The following is a 17,824-nucleotide window of genomic DNA, read 5'->3' on the forward strand; positions in this document are numbered from 1 at the left end:
GAGGGTACAGACACAAGCAAGTCAGAAGTTTTGAGTTTTTAGTGTAGGCTATTTTACAGACACTTGATTCTAAGCTTTGTGGGATTACAAGCCTATAACTCATTTATCTCTTTTAGGAAAATAAAGGCAAAGTGTCCAGCTCCAGTCCCTAGTAATTATGAATGGTGCTATTTAAATCTTTCTGAATTACAGTACTAAAGATAAAGTTACACTTTGCAGCAAGCTGAGCTTTTTTATGAGGAGTGGTGAGGTTTTGGGGGACAGCTCTCAGTCACAGACCCTTTATATTCTTTGCTCATCACCCTCTCTGCACAGGAAATCATCTTAAGAAAGATGCTCTTGTTCTTGGAAACCTTTACCATGGCTTAGAGTCTGTGTGGGTTGATACTGGTGGGCATTTGGCCTGCTAGTCCATGCCTCACCCTTCCTTTGGGTTACATGGCTTTGTACTCCAGCATGGCCCTTACCTACTGTGAGTTTAGGGATCTGCTGTCCCTCTGCAAACCATTGCTCCATTTGGCATCAGCGTTTTGCTGGAGGAAGCTGAGTTTGCCCCAGCCCTGCTGAAGCCAGGGGCATTGTGCAGGTAGCACACTCCGTGGCTGAGGGCAGGAGGCAGTGTGCAGGGCAGGGTGAAAGATACTGAGACAGCGTTAGTATTGTTCAGTGTCCTGTGTCTCTGAAATGAATACATGTTTGTGACTCTGCTGTATTGTGCATCGTGAGTTCATGCGATTTCAGTTTGCTTTGGTAGTGTCTTGTTTGCAACAAGTGAAAGATTAAGGAATAGGTGACCTGGAAAAACCTGTGTGACTGGTGTTTTCTTCTGTTGAGTGCAGTGGAGTTGAATGAAAGTGGACCAGTTCAGATACTGATTTACTTACCTGCAAAAGACTTGCTGTGTCCAGGCAGTATGTCTGAATTGATATGGAACAGATGATTCCTTTGTAGGTGAAAGTAGTTGATTGGATTGAGAATTGCTCTTGGGAGCAGTTTTTGCTTTTATAGAAGTGAACAACAATTTAGCAAACTGAACTGTGGACAGATGGCCCAAAATCTTTTTGCTCTGTGAATTAAGGTTGCATTTTTCTCCAGCTTAAATACTGATTAATTGAGCAGAAGTTCATCACAGCTGCATTTCCTTGGCTCATTAAAAGTTTTAAATAAATGGAGGTAAAATTATTTTTGACTTGTTGGGTGGAAACACAGTGTGAGAAAACCTGAGTAGCTATTGTTAACTTTCAAGAAGGGAACATTTCGGCCATTCAAATTGGGAAATTAACACAGTACAGGCATACAGTGGGTCTGTCTGTTAGAAATTATTCCAAAGACACACATTATTCCAAAGTCAGTTATGGCTGCTTTAAATATGAAACTAAATTAGTGCTTCCATAACTAATAGCTTCATCAGGCTGGTAGTTTGTCTCTGTTTTCAGAAAAGACTGAGAAAAATTTTCCTTTACCTTGGAAAAGTGCTGTGAAGGGAGGTATTTAATTGCATTTTTTGTAGGTTGTAAAACTCTCATGTTTGTAGTAGTATATTTCAGAACCATCATGTTTTAATACCCTTGATACAGATATTTTTGCCTCTCTGGAGGCATTCTGTTACTTGTGGCATAGTCAGTCTTTAACTCAGCTAAGGCAAGTATTTCCCTTCAGTGAAGCATTTAAAAATACTGTGGTAGTTTAAAACAGTCATTGCTGCATTCATAGCTCCCCCTGCTGCTAACACAGCAGTGCCTGGGATATTTTGTGACAGTATGTTTTTGTCATAATTAAGCTACAGCTTCATTTTTGAGAAGCCCACAGATTTTATTATTTTCTTAAAACATTTCTGATGCGTTCGAATGATTTTTGCTGATGAAGTAGGAGTAGGAGAAGACAGGCTGATAAAGGAAGAGCAAGCAAATCATAGTGGGGAATTTAATTCTAGTAGAACTAAGGAGTAAATAAGGTTATGCCTGAATTCTACTTAATTAATAAAAATAGCCTGCCTCTGCACCATCCCTATGCTGATGCTGAATGAATACACTGAAACTTAGAATAATTTACTTTGGAATGGAATTCTAGCTGCAATCTACTTTGGTCCCAACTTAGAGTTGCGCTGACAAGTTTGAATTGCTAAGCGCATTAGGTGACTTTTTTTAATATCTCAGAATATTTTCTTCTGATGTTTGACTGCCCTTATGGTGGTTCTTTTTTTCTCATGTCTAATTAGAATTTCCCTTGTTGCAGCTTGTCTCTGCCTCTTGTGCTGTCACTATGCATCTCTGAAAAGAGTCTGTTCTCCTCAAAAGTAGTAAAAATCTGCAAAAAGATCCCTCAATCCCCTTCCCCTCAGTCTTGTGTTTTCCAGACTGAATAAACTTTAAGCTTCTTCTGATACAGCATGTGCTTCAGCCCCTTAGTCACTTGTGAGGTCCTCTGCCACATTCCTTTGCTATAGCAGTCTAATTCTTGTCTGGTTTTAGGCTTCCCACTACTCAGTGCTCCAGATACTGTGAATCTTATAAGCTCTGAAAAGAGGGGAGGAATTGCCTTTTTTATAGGAGAAGTGCTTCATCCCTCTTGTCGGCTTGGTGACTCTCTGGCTTTGTTCCAGCAGGTCCAGTCAGACATCCAATTTGTTGGCTGTAATTCTTAATGCTGTAGTTATTTGCAAGTGTGAGTTCATTAGGGTAAGTGTCTGGGCATTGGACTAGATAGAGATATTTGCATTATATAAGGATGTTTTCAGTCTTCAAAGGGACCAACAGGTTAGGTGATGAATCAGAGGTCCTTTAAAATTTGGTTCTCCTTCATAATACTTTCTTCTTGCCTGCAAGTGATACAAAGTTTTAAGAAATTATGGCCTGGGTTGAAAAGCTTCTGCCAATGGGAGAAGCATTTAGACAATTAGTGCAACTATTTCTCAGAACATGTAGTGCCAAAGAACATTAAACTGTGAGGTACCCATCACTGTTATGCTATATTCCAGTAAAGCAGTCAGGTTTGGTGGCTACAAACACACTGCTTCTGTGATACTTCTGTTCTCCTGAGTGCATTCAGTAAAGATGTGCAATGTCACAAAACCATATAGATTGTGTTTTGACATGAATAGTAAACTCCTCAAATCCCATATGGCTGTATTTTCAGATCTGGACATTAGACATTGTTCTTAATGATTATTCTGCCAAACCTCTTTTGAATAAATGTGTTTGCCTCCCATCTGATACATCATTACTGAAAATCCTAGGTTTGCAGCTGTTGGAAGGAAGACCGTAAATATATGTATATTTTCTATCTAGCACCATTTAGGCACAGCTGACATCTCTTGAACAGCTCTCAGAGTTAAAAACCAGACAAACACAAAGCCCTACCAAACAACAGAATCCTCCTGTTACGTTGTAGCACTCAAGTCCAATTAAATTTAGAGGTTTGTAGAAAGGTGGCGCAGGTTTGGTCTACCAGAAGTATTTACTTGTGGTTTGAACACTTTATGTATTTTGTGCCTGGAAGCAATGAATTTTCAATATTCATTTCTCTGTAGGTTCACATATGTTTTTAAATGCTCACTTGCTTTTTTTAATGCTTTCTTCTAGTAGTCAAAGAAGTCCATCACCAGGTCCAAATCATACCTCTAGCAGTAGTGCATCAAACTCAACACCTGCACCACAGAATACATCTGTACGACCCACATGTTCATTAACACCTACGCTAGCAGCACACTTCAATGAGAACCTTATAAAGCATGTTCAGGGCTGGCCTGCAGATCACGCAGAAAAGCAGGTGAGTGCTCCTTTGCCTTGTTACCTGGGAGAGTGCATAATATGTAGCTTAAAATTTGGGTTGCTTTTTCTAGGAATTAAAAGTATTAAAATCCTTATTCTTGTCCTCAACCAGAAGAGAGGAAAGACAGATTAGGCCAGACCAGCCCGTTTTACATGTGTTTGCCTTTCAGTGATTGGGTATTTTCAGTCTCACTTGAAGTGTCAGTGCTTTTGAAATTGCCTCAGATGAATAACTGTCCTCATAACTGTTTTCTTACTGCTAAAGTTCTGTTGAAATTTACAGAGAACATAGAGTTCAACATATTTTTTCATAATGATATTTTGGTTATGTGGAAAATGTTATAAATTAGGTACAGAGTTAAACTATTTGAGAATACCCCACCATTTTAGTTACTGACATGTTAGTTCTACACAGTGTAAAAGAAACTGCCCTGTTTGTGAATTGTTGTGGAGTACTCAGACTGAATTTGGGCTATTTTTACATAATGGGAAATCCAGTCAAACTGCCATCCATATATTATAGCTAATTACATGAAGCCTGTTCTGTTGTAGTAATACAAGGAAACTGGATGCATGTCAGCTGCTTGGAATGTATTACTCAAAGGAACCATATTGGTTATCGAATCTAGTTATGTCCATAGGCAGCCATATCTGATGCAGTCTCTTTGGGGTAATAGTCTTACCTAGCCCAGTTTACTTTGGTATTTTAGAGAGGTGATGCATGCTGGCACAATTCTACACTGGAGACTTTTGGGTATTAACTTGTGAGATGACTCTCTCAAGCACAGCCTAAACTGAGACCCTGTTAGGATTCCTGCTTCTTTTCACTGATTTGTTAAAGTTGGTTTTAAGAAATTACCAACCTGTACTGAGTCAAACACTGAGGCATTGCTGTGGAGTGTCTTGAAGGAAATGGTGTAGCGCAGGCACTCACCTATGGCCTTGGTCTGTAGTTTTGAAAGTATTATTTTTATGGTGTACTGAATTCACAAGTATCTTAATATAGAAAGCAGATGTATGCAGTGCCTAGGTTTTGGAGTCTTTTTCCCTTGTTAATAAAGAGATCAAAAAACTCAGCTAATGCTAGGCAGTCATGTACTCAGTTGGGTACTTCTGCATTTGTGCTATGTGCTGTATTGTCCTGTCTGCTATTTCAGGTGATTTCATGTGGTGGTGTTGTTTATAGGCCAGTTTTGAATAGTAGCACTTGAGGCATTTAAGTGAGATATTTGATATAAAAGTGAACGAAGTATAGGTGCTGTACATAGTGAAGAAGATAAGATAGATCTAAGTGGAGAGACTAAAATCCAGTGCCCTGGTTTCTTCAGATAGCTGCCAGATATGTAGTGTAATTTGAATTTAAGGCAGAAGAACACATGCCAGAGTAAACTGAAAAATAAATAAGTAAATAAATTAGAAGAGTCAGGACAGGTATGTGCTAAAGCAGTTGGACTTGAAGAAATGTGCTGTGCAGTAGTTAATAGCTAAAACATTCTTGAATTACAGCAGTTACCTCACAGAACTCATAAAAAGCACTTAACATGGGAAACTGAAAAACAATTCAGTAACTGGAGTTGTGCAGAGAAGACATGGGCAGTTATATCCTACTGGACACCGGGGTACTCCTGGATGTTAATGAACTCCAGAAATGAAAACTTTTAATGTAGGGAATTAGAATACAAAATGCTGCTTTGAAGTGGAGAAATGCCAAAAGTTGATGAAGACCTGTGCTAAATAACATTATTTTTGGGAAGGAAAATTAAGTGTACAAGTACCTAAGCAGATGTGGATGAATCCCAATAGGCAGCTAAGCACCACACAGCCACTTGCTCACTCTGCCCCAGTTGGATAGGGGAAGCAATTAGGCAAAAGTGAGAAAACTCGGTAGCTAAGGTAAAAGCAGGTCAAAGAGTAAAAGAGGGTGGGGGAAAGTGATGCAGAAGCAGTCACTACCAGCCAGCCAGTGCACTGCCAGTCCCTGAGCCATGGCAACCCTGGAACACTGTCCCCCAGTTTTATTGCTGAGCCTGGCACATGTATGGTGTGGAATATCCCTGAGGTCAGTTTGCATCAGCTGTCCCAGTTTTGTTCCCTCCCTGCCTGTTGTCCCCCCACAGTGTGTTTGCTGGGTGGAGAGCAGATCAGAGAGAGGAAGAGAGAAACCCTTGATGCTGTGTAGGATCTGCTTAGAAACAGCGAAAACTTTACTATGTTGTCAGCACTGGCTTGGTCACAGCTTCAGAACATGGCACCACGTGGCGCCATTCTCTTCTCTGTGAAGAGAATTCCATCCCAGCCAGAGCCAGTGTAGCAGAGGATAACATTGCTAAACAGCAGTGCTGCAGGGGAAGGCTGTATTTTGAAACAATTTCTCCATGTGCCACTTGAAAGAAGTCCTGTTCCCTATTGCAGTGTAATACACAGGGCTTCAGATAATTATACTGGTCTCCTTGGTGCTGTTGAGGAGTTCTCTGGAGTCATATCCAGTACAGTGATGACACTTGAAGAAATGCACAAATTGGGAATTGGATAGGTGGTGCTTTTTAAATTTACACTTTTGCTTATCTCCAGCTAAGTGGGAATATTAAAGTAATGGAGTTGGTCTGTTAGAGAACTCCTGAAGAGGGTTGCAGAGTTTTTTTCTGTCAGGTAGAAGGTAGCTGGAAAGATGATGGCATTTAGTTTTTATTGTCGCTAAGGCTTAATTAGATAGGAAATTTAAGTCTGCCATAGGAATAATGGTTGCAGACTTTGAACTGCTTGAAAAAATTATTTTAGAAACTCCAAGCCCTGTCACATACTGTCTTTCAAGATGGTTGAGTAAACATTTAGGATCAAGAAGGTCTAAACTAGCCCTGTCTTAGCATAGGCGTAGGTTAGACAGTTTCTGGGTAGCGGTGTTGTTTATTTGTGATTCAAAATGGGCTTTTGTAAACAACGTAATGTTCTTCTGATTTAATACTGCCTTTTGAAATTAGAGTGCTTTGCTGTTTCAAGAGACACCGATCCAGCAATTCTCTGGCTGCTGCCAGTTGTTTCCAATGCATGATTCAAAATTCTAACCTTTGTTTAACCCCTGCAGGCATCAAGATTACGTGAGGAAGCCCATAACATGGGAAGTGTGCATATGTCAGAAATTTGTACTGAATTAAAGAATTTAAGGTCTTTAGTTCGAGTATGTGAAATTCAAGCAACTTTGCGTGAGCAAAGGTAAGTGTGTGCTCTGGGCATGTCTCAGTTTTTAGGGTGTTATTAGAACTTCCATTCTTGCATTATTTTGCATGAGTTCTATTTACTGATGACTGTAAGTACACCAGTACTTGCTGTGTTTGCAAGCTGTCTTCCCTGTGTACATTCTGCCTGTTACTGTCCACTAAACAGAACCAGATATGCAGTTTCTGTATCTGCTTTTACTTGGATAGAAAAGAAATCTCTTTGCAGAAACCTTAGTGCATTATGAAGAACTGATGAACTCACAGTATTTCAGCATGCTTCTAGAGTATCAGCCCATACATAATGCATAGATTGCATAGGTACACGTCTGTCTGCGCAGTTATCCTGATCTGAAACACTACAGTTTATATGAGAAATGCAATAGATCTAAAGCCAGAGCAAGTTTGAACAGGTGTAATTTACATCACAAGTGAAGGAGAAATAAATGTTTGCTTATAGCAAAGTAGATGTGCTATAAGTCAATGATAGCAGGTGTCTTGTGTATCACTTCAGTGATACACAGCCAGGCTTCTGAATACTTTCATGCAAGATTGGAAACTGTAATCATAAATACATGCTCAAAATATTCACCAGTAGTCATGATTTTGTATCTGTTTTCATACTCAGTTTCCTCTTTCAATGATATCCCAACTGTTAAGTCACACTACAGTTTGAATACAGTGCTTATGACTTTGTTTGAAGCCACCTTAATTGTGTTGCATGCTGCTAAAATAGCTGCATTTATTCTAGAAGCTCTTGCATTTTGGCAGATACTGAAACAATCCATTAGAATCAGGCTATAATCTATTTGTAAACCTTTCCTGATAATTGAAAACACCAATTTTTTCTGAAGCTTTATTTCATAACTTCACTACATATGAATTATGACTTCTGTAGTATATTTAATGAATGGCTTGGTTTCTTACAGTTTTAATTTCCTAAGGTGTCATTTGTCTCTGCACTTTTGATCTGAAATAACATGTCAAATGTCATTGTTCAGCTCATTAAATAGCTTGTACAATTTGTATCCTTAAACTGTCAATGGATAATTATTATTATTATGACTTTGAGCCTATAGTAACATGTATCTTTTATTTTTGCTGCAATCCCAAAGATGTGGAATACAAGGCATAAGTAACCAAATTGATGGGGAAGGCTTTGGCAAAAGATGGGATTATCAAACTCAATACATTTAAATGATGATACTATTTGTGTACTTCTGCACAGAAGGATGCTACTAAAATATCTTCCAAGAAGGAACTTCATCTCTAGATAAAGCAAATACATTGTTTGAATCATAACTGACAGCATGTAAAAAGGCACTTTTCATTGTCTGATATATATTTTATATGCCCATGCCTTGAAGCTAAACGTTATCTTTTCAGTGTCTCTATATATTAGTATATCATTTTCCACCTACTTTTCAGTATAAAATTCATTTTTAATGAAGTGGGCACATATTTGTAAAGTGTTCCACAAAAGTGCTGAATTGTTCCTTTTTCTGCATTTATTAAAGTTGCTTCAGCCTTCATAGAATATTTATATAAAACCTGAATTCTCCCTGAGTATTTTCTTACTTCACTGACATGTTTGCATTACACTTCAGCATCATGAAAAGGGGTTCAAAATGTTCATTAAAAATTCCTGTGAACCAGATGTTTGTTAGTCATGGTAATTGCTTATGTCAGTTCAGAAGAAGAGAAAAAAAGGTATAAGAAGTTGTGAGCAATATAATTTATTTTTAAGCAAAGTGTAGTTATAACTTTTTATGTGAGATGCCCTTTATTAATGCTTCAAATGTTTTTGAGATTGGAGCTTACCATAAGTAGAGACTACCATTAGCCACAGAGCCAAATACTTTTAAAAAAGCAAGTGAGAAGAAGATTTCCTTTTTTTAAAAAAAAGGAGCAGTTTAGGTTGTTTTACAGTCTGGAAAACTGCATGACAGAGGTATATGCTGTTCTCCAGATTATTCAGTTACTTGGCTTACTTGCCTGCTTTTTCTGAGAGCTACATTCAAGTGAAGAGCAGACCTAAACACAACTGTGTATCAGTCATAATAAAAATGCAGCAACTTAGTTTTTTGAACTAAAGTGTCAAATGCACCAAGCCTTAGTGTATCTGCATATGGCTGTAGGTTACTGGACAGATTGGGAATTGATATCTGAATTTTTTAATGGGGCTAAGGAAGTTGGTTACTTTTACTGAAATTGTAGAAGTACTTGTGTAGATGCTTATTTAATACATCTGTATAGTGGAAATGTTTATACTAATTAATTTCTTTTCTCTTGCAGGATACTATTTTTGAGGCAACAAATTAAAGAACTTGAAAAGCTAAAGAATCAGAATTCCTTCATGGTGTGAAATTGTAAACAATTGCACATGGTTTTGAGTACAGGAACTATTAAACTGATGCCCAGTCTTAACACTTTTGAGCTGCATTTGAGTAGACTTTGGACCGTTGAGCTGGGCAGAAAAAAAAGTTGACATGGGGAAGGGGACAGGAGGGAGTCAAATTCAGGGGAAAGATACAAGAATGATTTGTAAAACCCTTGAAATGTAGATTTCTTGTAGATGTATTCTTCACGTTGTAAATATATTTTGTAGAGTGAAGCCATGGGAAGCCATGTGTATCAGAGCTTAGACATCCAAAACTAATCAATGCTGAGGTGGCTAAATACCTAGCCTCTTACATGTAAACCTGTCTGCAAAATTAGCTTTCTTTTTCCTTTTTTTTTTCTTTCTTTTTTTTTCTTTTTTTTTTTTTTTTTTAGTTAATTTATCATTCAGAAATTTTTCATTTCCTAAAATTCAATGCAAGCGCCAGGCGATTTGTGTCTAAGGCTGCAACAGTTTGGGCAATGTACAAAATACCACGAAACAACTGTTTCCACACTTGCACCGAGTCGAGAGCAGTGCTTCTCCATTTCTGTTTTACAGAGAAATGTTTTTCATCTTCTGTGTTCCATTTCCCCGTGAAATCCTAAATCTGATTTTATCAGCTTTTTAATGCTTCTAATTTTCTCTTTTCTTAAGGCACTGTTGCTATGGCACTTTTTCTATAATCTTTTCATTCCTGTGTACAGTAGCTTAAAATTGCAGTGATTGAGCATAACCCACTTGTTTGTATAAATTATTGAAACGTATTTCCATTTGCACCCTGTAAGAATGGACTTAGAGTACTGCTGGGCATGTGTGCTGAAAGTACATTACTTGCTCAAATATAAGGAAATAGCCCAATGAACATGTTAACATGGTTGTGGGAGGGGAAAGAGGAAAAAAAAAGCTAGTCAGATGTGAATTGTATCTGTTGTAATAAACATGTTAAAGCAAAGAAACACTGGTTTTCATTTCCTTTGGACAACATATTAAAATTTGGTCTTTGGGGATTCTTTGTTAGAACTGTTCTTGTTGAACATTTTTGTACTTAAATAATTCCTCAAGGGAGGTTTTGTTTAAAACTTGTAAACAGAAAAATATGTATAAAATATTTAAGGAAATATAAAATTCAACAAGGATGATTTAAGACACCTCCCCAACAGTTGTCATATGTTAACTCCTGGTTTACCTGTCTTGATATTATGACATTTCATTTCGAAGGATGTTTGTGTTGTAGCTAACTGTTTAAGTCTGGTGCTGACTGCTGTTCTTAACCATCACAAAACGCTGAATTTGTGTAATTGGAGCAACTCACCGTTTGAAAATGGTGGAAAAGCTCAGCTTTGTATATTGTTTCCTAAAGTATATTAAAAATAAAAAAGAAACTATTGCTACTACAAAATAAACATGACTTTTTCTTTGCTTAAAAACGACAGAAATGGTGATGGCCGTAGTAGTTTAATATTTGTAGAGGGTATATGTCACAGCAGTCTGTTAAGTAGGAAAGATAGTAGGAGATGGATTAAAAAAAGAAAGAAAAAAGAAAGAATTTAATGATACAGATGTTGACATGTGAATGTGTGATATTTTGTGTTTTGTTCCTAAAAAATAATTTCAGCACCAGAAATGGTACTTGATTTTTGTGTTGAGTGAGCTTGGACTGATTTTTAAAATCAGATTTTCATCAGTAGAAGCTGAATGCTCTGATTTAACAAAACATTGCAAATGGAGCAAGTTGAAATACCTAACTAACAACAACAATGGGAAGTGGGGACAGATGAACTTGTAATTTTTCCTCACTTTTTAACCCAGTATGTTCTGTTGTGTTCAAACATGTAAATGTTTGATTTTTCTCAGAAGATGGGAGTAATCTTGAATGAATTGGAACATACATTGTTTCTGCGTTTGTAGAGACCCAAGGCTGAGTGACAAAATTCTTCCTGAGGCTTTCATATTTGCCTTGCATCCTATTTTTGGAAGTTGCTCAAGTGTAGGGCGAGAGCATGTGAATTGCATAGGGGTGTGCAAGGGATCTCTCACTGGTGGCTGTCCTTAATTTAGGTATTTTACTGTTTTGTTACTTCCTGAGACAAAGGTGGTTTCTATCTTAATAGATACACTGGGTCTATTTTCCATGAGCTTATTTTGTTTCCTTTTGCTTGTTATATTGCCCTTTATAACATCCTGTATCAATAAGCCTCAGAAGTTAATTTTAGAAAATTACTTCGGATAAATTTTTTTAAATCTCTGTTTTGAATTAACTTTCTTATGTTTAACTACTGCCTGTTGATCTTGCAGTTTTGCAGAAGAGTGTCCTTTCCAGCCTAAAAAATGCTAGTCTGTTTATCACTTGAAAACTTTCATAAAGTACAAATGGTCACAGATAATTTGGGAGTCACAAGGATTAATGTGCCACTTTAACCCCCTCAAACCACCTGCATAAATACCCATCACACAGAGGCATACTCTTTCTTCAGGTGATGTCCTCCCTAACTCTGCAGTAAAGGTGGCTGCTTTGTCACCATCTGATGGCATGTCCACACCTGGTTGGCTTCTGCATTTGCTCCCCATGCAATAGCTTTCCTCCCCATCCTCCACACTCTTCCAACACCTGGAGCTGTTGTTAGCTGAGGAGGGACAGCCTGCTAGACTTTGGCTAGTATTAGACAAGTTAGGGAAGAGGGTTGCAGGCACTGCTTTGAAGTCAGCACTAATCGAAGAGGTTAGGTTAAGGTCTTCAAAATGGCTTCGGTAAGATGCAAATACAATCCTGGCCTTACTGTGTGATCTGGAGACCCTCTGGCTTCTGTAGTGTGCCAAAGCCAACATTCTGTAAACTCCTTGGGGAAAAAACATGGATTTTTCTCCTCCTTAACAAATCTTGTATCTGAAGCTGGACAAAAATGAGCAGGTGTGCTGAAACCTATTACTAGATTACCAGCTTTTCATTAATTATCCATTCTGAAGCTGATGCTGTCCCTCACATTGGTTAATTAAAGGGGCTTTATTGAATTGCTCTGCACCTTAAGTCCAATCAAGTGAAATTCCCCTGGATCAAACCTTGTATTATTCCTAGGCAGGTGTTCAGGTGGTGTTGATTGGAGCTGTGGGATGTGTTTTCTGTATTAATTACTTCATAGAGGTGGTCAAGGAAAAGTGATGAGAAACTGGGGAAAGAACTGTTGTTGCATATGTTGCTCTTGATTTTCTTGTTATTCATTTGCTAAGCACCTATTTAGTAGAATAGAAAAACAGCCTTCAGAATGACTGAGGAGGTTGTCTGAGCTGGTACAGTCATACTGCAAGCAGTGCCATTGGGCTAGTGCTTTATCAGGTGTTGTGGCATGCTCAAGGACTACAGCAGGAGCAGCTTAATATGATTATAAAATGACGTGACTGATCCAAGGAATTCCTATTTTTACTTTACTGTTAAGGCACTCTAATTCTTCTGCAGGTGAATGCATTTTTCTCACTGTCACTGATCTGAAGGTGCTGTGGTCAACTGCTCAATTTGCATCAAATTTCCCTGTCCACTGATCTTCTGTACCAATGCAGTTTTCTTTTCAGACTTATTTCATTAATTGCATCTCTTTTGGCAGGAACGTCTTATCTTTTGGGTGCATACTGGTGTTGTCTTTACTGTTGCAATTAAAAATATGTTCAGAATGAGTGTATAATTGAGGCCAGAAAGAATTTGTAGAATATCCATTCTTTTCTGGAGCAGCCTCAATGCAGGACTATCCCCTGAGATAAATGAGAAAATACTGGGTAGTTGTGCCATGCTTCCTAAGTCAGTGGGTCAAAGAAGGCTGTGTCTTACTGTCACCCTTTTATTCCAGTGTCACCTTGCCTGTGGTGACAACCTGAGGACTTAGCAGAGTCCTTTGTTGCTGTGAGTTTGGCTGCCATGGCCAGTGCTGTATATTCTGCTGCAAGGAAGGAAGGAAGGAAGGAGTGATGTACCCTGAGCATCACTGCCATGGTGCCTCAGGGACTCGTGAGTCCACTGTGTGTAAGGGGCAAGCACTTAAACTCTGTATCAACACACAGGTGTTCTGTAGATAGTTAAATTAATTCTTGAAATTAGCTGGATGTCTCTGTGAATATGTCATCCTTACTGCTGATCCTGGAATAATTTGTCCTCACCAAATCAATCTCATTTACAGATATGAGATGATAATGAAGCAAATCTGGATGTTTTAAAAATAATGCCTTGACTTTTGAAAGTTTGCAGCAGAAGAATGTTCTGAGCTAAAGTGCCATCACATTGATGTCAGCACTACTCTTCTGCCCATCATTGATTAATGATACCTGGAGACTTCTTCTGTTTTGGTTTTCTTATTTGTTTTATATTATTTCTTAAGAATTGGAGCTTTTGATGTGGGAGGAATCTGTTTTGTTGCCTAGCAAAAGGAAAAAATCCCTTTTTTTGACAGTTGTTTTCCTGTAGTCAGTCAAGCAAAAGCTTTCTTTTGCAACTGAGATCCATAGAGATGTTGACTTCTGAAAAAAAATATTTTCCGCATTGTTAGTTTTGGATTCCAGTTACACATCGCTCTTTTTAGATATCTGTTAAGTTTATCTTCTGTCTCTGGTCTACAACAGATGCTCGAAAATACTCAGTCTTTCATAGCTGTAGGCATCAGCTTTATCCTCCTAACCTCCATGGATGGCTGTGTTGTTGCTGCTGTGCTAACCCATCTGGAACTGTTTCCTAGATGCTCCTTGATACAGATTTCTGTATTTTCCAACTGTGGCTTTTTTGTTTGGGGAGCCTGTCTGAGGGAAAGGACTGATGCAGACTCTCTAGCACTCAGGGCTCCAAGTAGCTGAGAATCTGAAAGTCACAAAGCACTTTTCTCCTCCCTAAGAAAGGCACTAACCCACCTGAACTAGGACTTTATAGAGAATGAATTGTCAGGTTTTGTCTCCTATGGGAACTAGGAACATCCTAGGAAGTTTTGTTGCATCCTGGACAGTCCTACCTGGACCTGATGGGCTGTGGGCAGCTGTACTACACAGCTCCACTTAGCAGAGTTAGCACAGCAGGTTTGCAAACACAGCTGATCTTTCCAGCAGTTACTCAGTATGTGTGACAGTATTTTTGTCACCCTCTGTTAGTCACACATGCCAGAGAGCATTTGCAAAGGGATGCTGCCTACTCCTGCATGCAGTGCTATGCTCAAATCCCTATGCTCAAGTTTGACATCTCAGAATCTGGGCTGTGTTAAAGTGTGTTGATACAGTGGTGCTCAGAATGTTAATTTAGGCTCATCTTCCTTTTCACTGTATATATTACAAGAAAATCACTCATGGAAAATACTGTCACAGTCCTCTGTATTGGCAGCTAGAATTTAAGTGCAAGTCACAAATTTATTCTCATTCTCCCAAATCTAAAGTTGGCCCATGGAGGTCAGTTAGTGTGTTGCCTCTGAGTTCTGAACAGCCTGGACAGTTCTATTGCCTGGCCAGGCAGATTTGCCTTCAAGGTCTTACATACTTCTCTGGGCAAAAATCTGTGGCTGGATCTTTTTTCAGTCTAATTGGGATACTGTCAGAATTTGACTGGGGTTCCTGTTCTGCTGGATGCATCCTCATTAGTAGCAGAAAACTTACCCTGGGAAGAGTTATTTGGTAAAATCACCAAAGCCCATGGCAGATGGTGCTACAGAAGGTGAATGTGTTGTCAGCAAGTCTGGACTGTGTGATGGTGCCAAGGAGCTCTGATGTCCATCAGTTCCACACAGGTTTCTTTAGCTGCTGCTCTGCATCCTCAGAGTAAAGGCTTTTCCTTTCTTCCACATTTTGGAAGGTTTATTAAACTTCTTGTTCATGTTTGAGATTCAATTTCACAGTAAGTCTTCTGTCTTTTTTTAAGTGGAAAAGCTATTAAACCATGGACAGCATGTCCCTGTCTTCAGTTGCTAAATAAAACTGCCTTTCTGCTTGCAATAACATTGCCAGTAGCACGGATAACTGAACCTCTCCATACTGCTCTGGTTTTAGACTCCCAGAGTTCACTTTGACCTAGCATGGTATCTGAATTTCATTTAATTTAAAGAAGAGGATTAATTTGTTGTGTATTTTATTCTTACATCCCCTGGCACCTCCTCACCTGAACAATTAGCGACGGGGGTGTGGGTGGGTGTAGAGTGGAATAAATGTATCACATTGAGAGGAAAAGATCTTTCAGGACTCTGGTTTGCCTCACTGATAGAATTGCTCAGTGAGGGTGAGGCTTCACTCAGCTTATCTGACACCCAGCTCCCGGCAGACAGAACAGACCCTTGCTTATTGCTTTCCCTCCCCTGGTGATGTGCTTATGCTGAGGCCTTTTTGCCAGCCCTGAAGTGTTCCAGGGAGTAAAGCCCCAGCAGAAAGCTGCCTGGTAAATATGACTTCAGAGGCTGACAGGTTCACACCAAGGAGCCAAGCAAGGGCAGGGCTGACACCTTCTGACATTGAAGGGCAGGTCAGAGTAACACCTGGGTTAGCTGTAAGCTCAAATGGCAAACGCTCTTAAAACTCTGAGCTACATAGGCAGAGAGCAGGGACTTGGGGCATGGAGACTGCTCCATTTTAAGTATGTTTTTCTGAGGTTTGGATGCACGTATGCTTTCATCTGAAAATTTCATCTCTCAATTTGTACCTGCTGTGCATCTGAACAAAATTCCCACAATCAAACTGCTCTATTAACAATGAGCTTTCAGGTAAACATACATCAAAGTCTAAATATCAAGCATGTTCTTAATATATTTTTAACAAAGCACCCATCCCAAAATAAATTCTGCGTCTTTGATAGGTGTGGTATGTAAAGGAAGCAGTGTCTCCAAGGAAATGCTATTCCTCTTCAACTATTACTTCTTGTTAAACTAACACTGAACTGCTATTCTTGCCCTGGATTTTCTCATCAGATACCAAACCTCTCTCAAGAGAGAGAAAATCTGCTTGGCTGTCCTCATCTGCCATCTGATGAGTTTGGAGCATTTCCTGCACTCCTTAGTTGTTGTGTGAGGATCTTGCAGAGTCCCCTGTGGGAGCCTTGTGAGCAAGCACGTGTCCTGGCTGCAGGTCCTGAGCAGCCAGCCAGGCTGGGGATCTGCCACAGCTCCCAGGCCAGCTCGGGTGCTCAGCAGAGCTCTGCCCTCGTGCTGGTACAGAGAGACGCTGGCTCTGGCTCTGCACGTGTTTTCTCTCCCTCTCCAGACAATCTGCCTCACTTCTGTGAAAGCTGAAACTGTTTGGTGCCAGATTGGGGTGGGAGGGGGTGTGCAGAACGTGGTGTCTGAGCTGATCCAGTGCTGCCCCTGGCTCAGCACAGACAGACCAAGTGCATGGCCTGATAAAAAGCCTCTGTTTCAGCTGCTGCTTCTTTACCCAGTTGCAGTTTTTAGTGCAGTAGTAACTGAGGAAGCTCCAAAGTGCAGGAATCTCTCTGGCACATGCAAGGCATCCAGCTCTGGAGCGTCAGAGCAAGAGAACCACCAAAATGAGGGTTCAGAAAACCACATCAGGGTCAGCACTCACCTGAGCTGCATTGAGCACTGCTATTATGGCCAACTCAGAACTAATTTTGGTAATGCTAGGCCAGACCCCTGTTCCTCTGGAAATTTGCTTCCTTTGCAATGTTACCAATTTTGGGGCTCTGATACCCCACCTAGAATAATCTTTGGTATAAGCCCTAAATCTCTATATTTGTTTCCTAGACAACATTTGTGGCTTTCTCTCCTAATTGTTAATATATTTGAATTTGTTTACATTCTCTAGTACCCAGAGTCAGTCCTGATGGTCCTTGATCAGTGTAAGATTAAGTGGAGTTTATATGTTAGATGTAGTTTTGTGACTGACTGATTTTAATCCGAAATGTCAGCAATTGTTTCAAGCTACTTGAGATTAAAGGTTCAATTTAGAATAGTTTATTGATCAGAAGACAACATCTTGATAGGTGGTTCATGGGAGTTTGTTCCATGATTTTGTAGTTTCATATGACTGCCCTTCATGGCATTGGTAAAATGTAATGGTGGTCTGAGTTTCACAAGAATGTGCTTTTTGCAGTTGGGAGTGGCACACATCATCCCTGGATAGTATTTAGTAAGGGACTTTACTTCAGGCATGCTATGGATTGATTGATTATTCAGCATTTAGTAGTCTGAAAATGAATTTTCATTATTATGCATTGACCCAAAAAGCTGCTACTATTTTTAGGTAAGCTACTCATATCACAAGATTAACTTCTGCTCACATCCTGTGTGCTGACACATGGGCACAAGATTTTGTAAGATCTGGTGTGAAAACATTGATATGCCTCAGGCTTTTGTGGGGATATATAGTTTTAGACGGGACCCCCCTAAAAGAAACCTGCTGCTAACTTTTACATTGTTGTTTAGAAAAATATTCTCATATAACTTATGATGTTCTGTTCTTTTTGCTGCCTTGTTCAACTTCAGTGGGATTTGTATTAT

General features: G+C 39.3%; 1 protein-coding gene across 2 annotated transcripts in view; it reads left to right on the forward strand.

Moving 5' to 3' along the window:
* WAC (WW domain containing adaptor with coiled-coil) overlaps positions 1 to 10,768 on the forward strand; it is a 54,945-nt gene extending 44,177 nt beyond the window's left edge. For both annotated transcript variants that reach the window (XM_005423882.2, XM_031059297.1), the window contains 3 exons: positions 3,582 to 3,768; positions 6,853 to 6,980; positions 9,278 to 10,768. In XM_005423882.2, coding sequence (XP_005423939.1) covers positions 3,582 to 3,768; positions 6,853 to 6,980; positions 9,278 to 9,347 — 385 coding nt within the window. In that variant the 3' untranslated portion in view covers positions 9,348 to 10,768. The remainder of the gene's footprint in view (positions 1 to 3,581; positions 3,769 to 6,852; positions 6,981 to 9,277) is intronic.
* Positions 10,769 to 17,824: the final 7,056 nt, after the last annotated feature.

The sequence above is a fragment of the Geospiza fortis genome, unplaced genomic scaffold (genome assembly GCF_000277835.1).
Source record: "Geospiza fortis unplaced genomic scaffold, GeoFor_1.0 scaffold75, whole genome shotgun sequence".
Classification (NCBI taxonomy): domain Eukaryota; kingdom Metazoa; phylum Chordata; class Aves; order Passeriformes; family Thraupidae; genus Geospiza; species Geospiza fortis.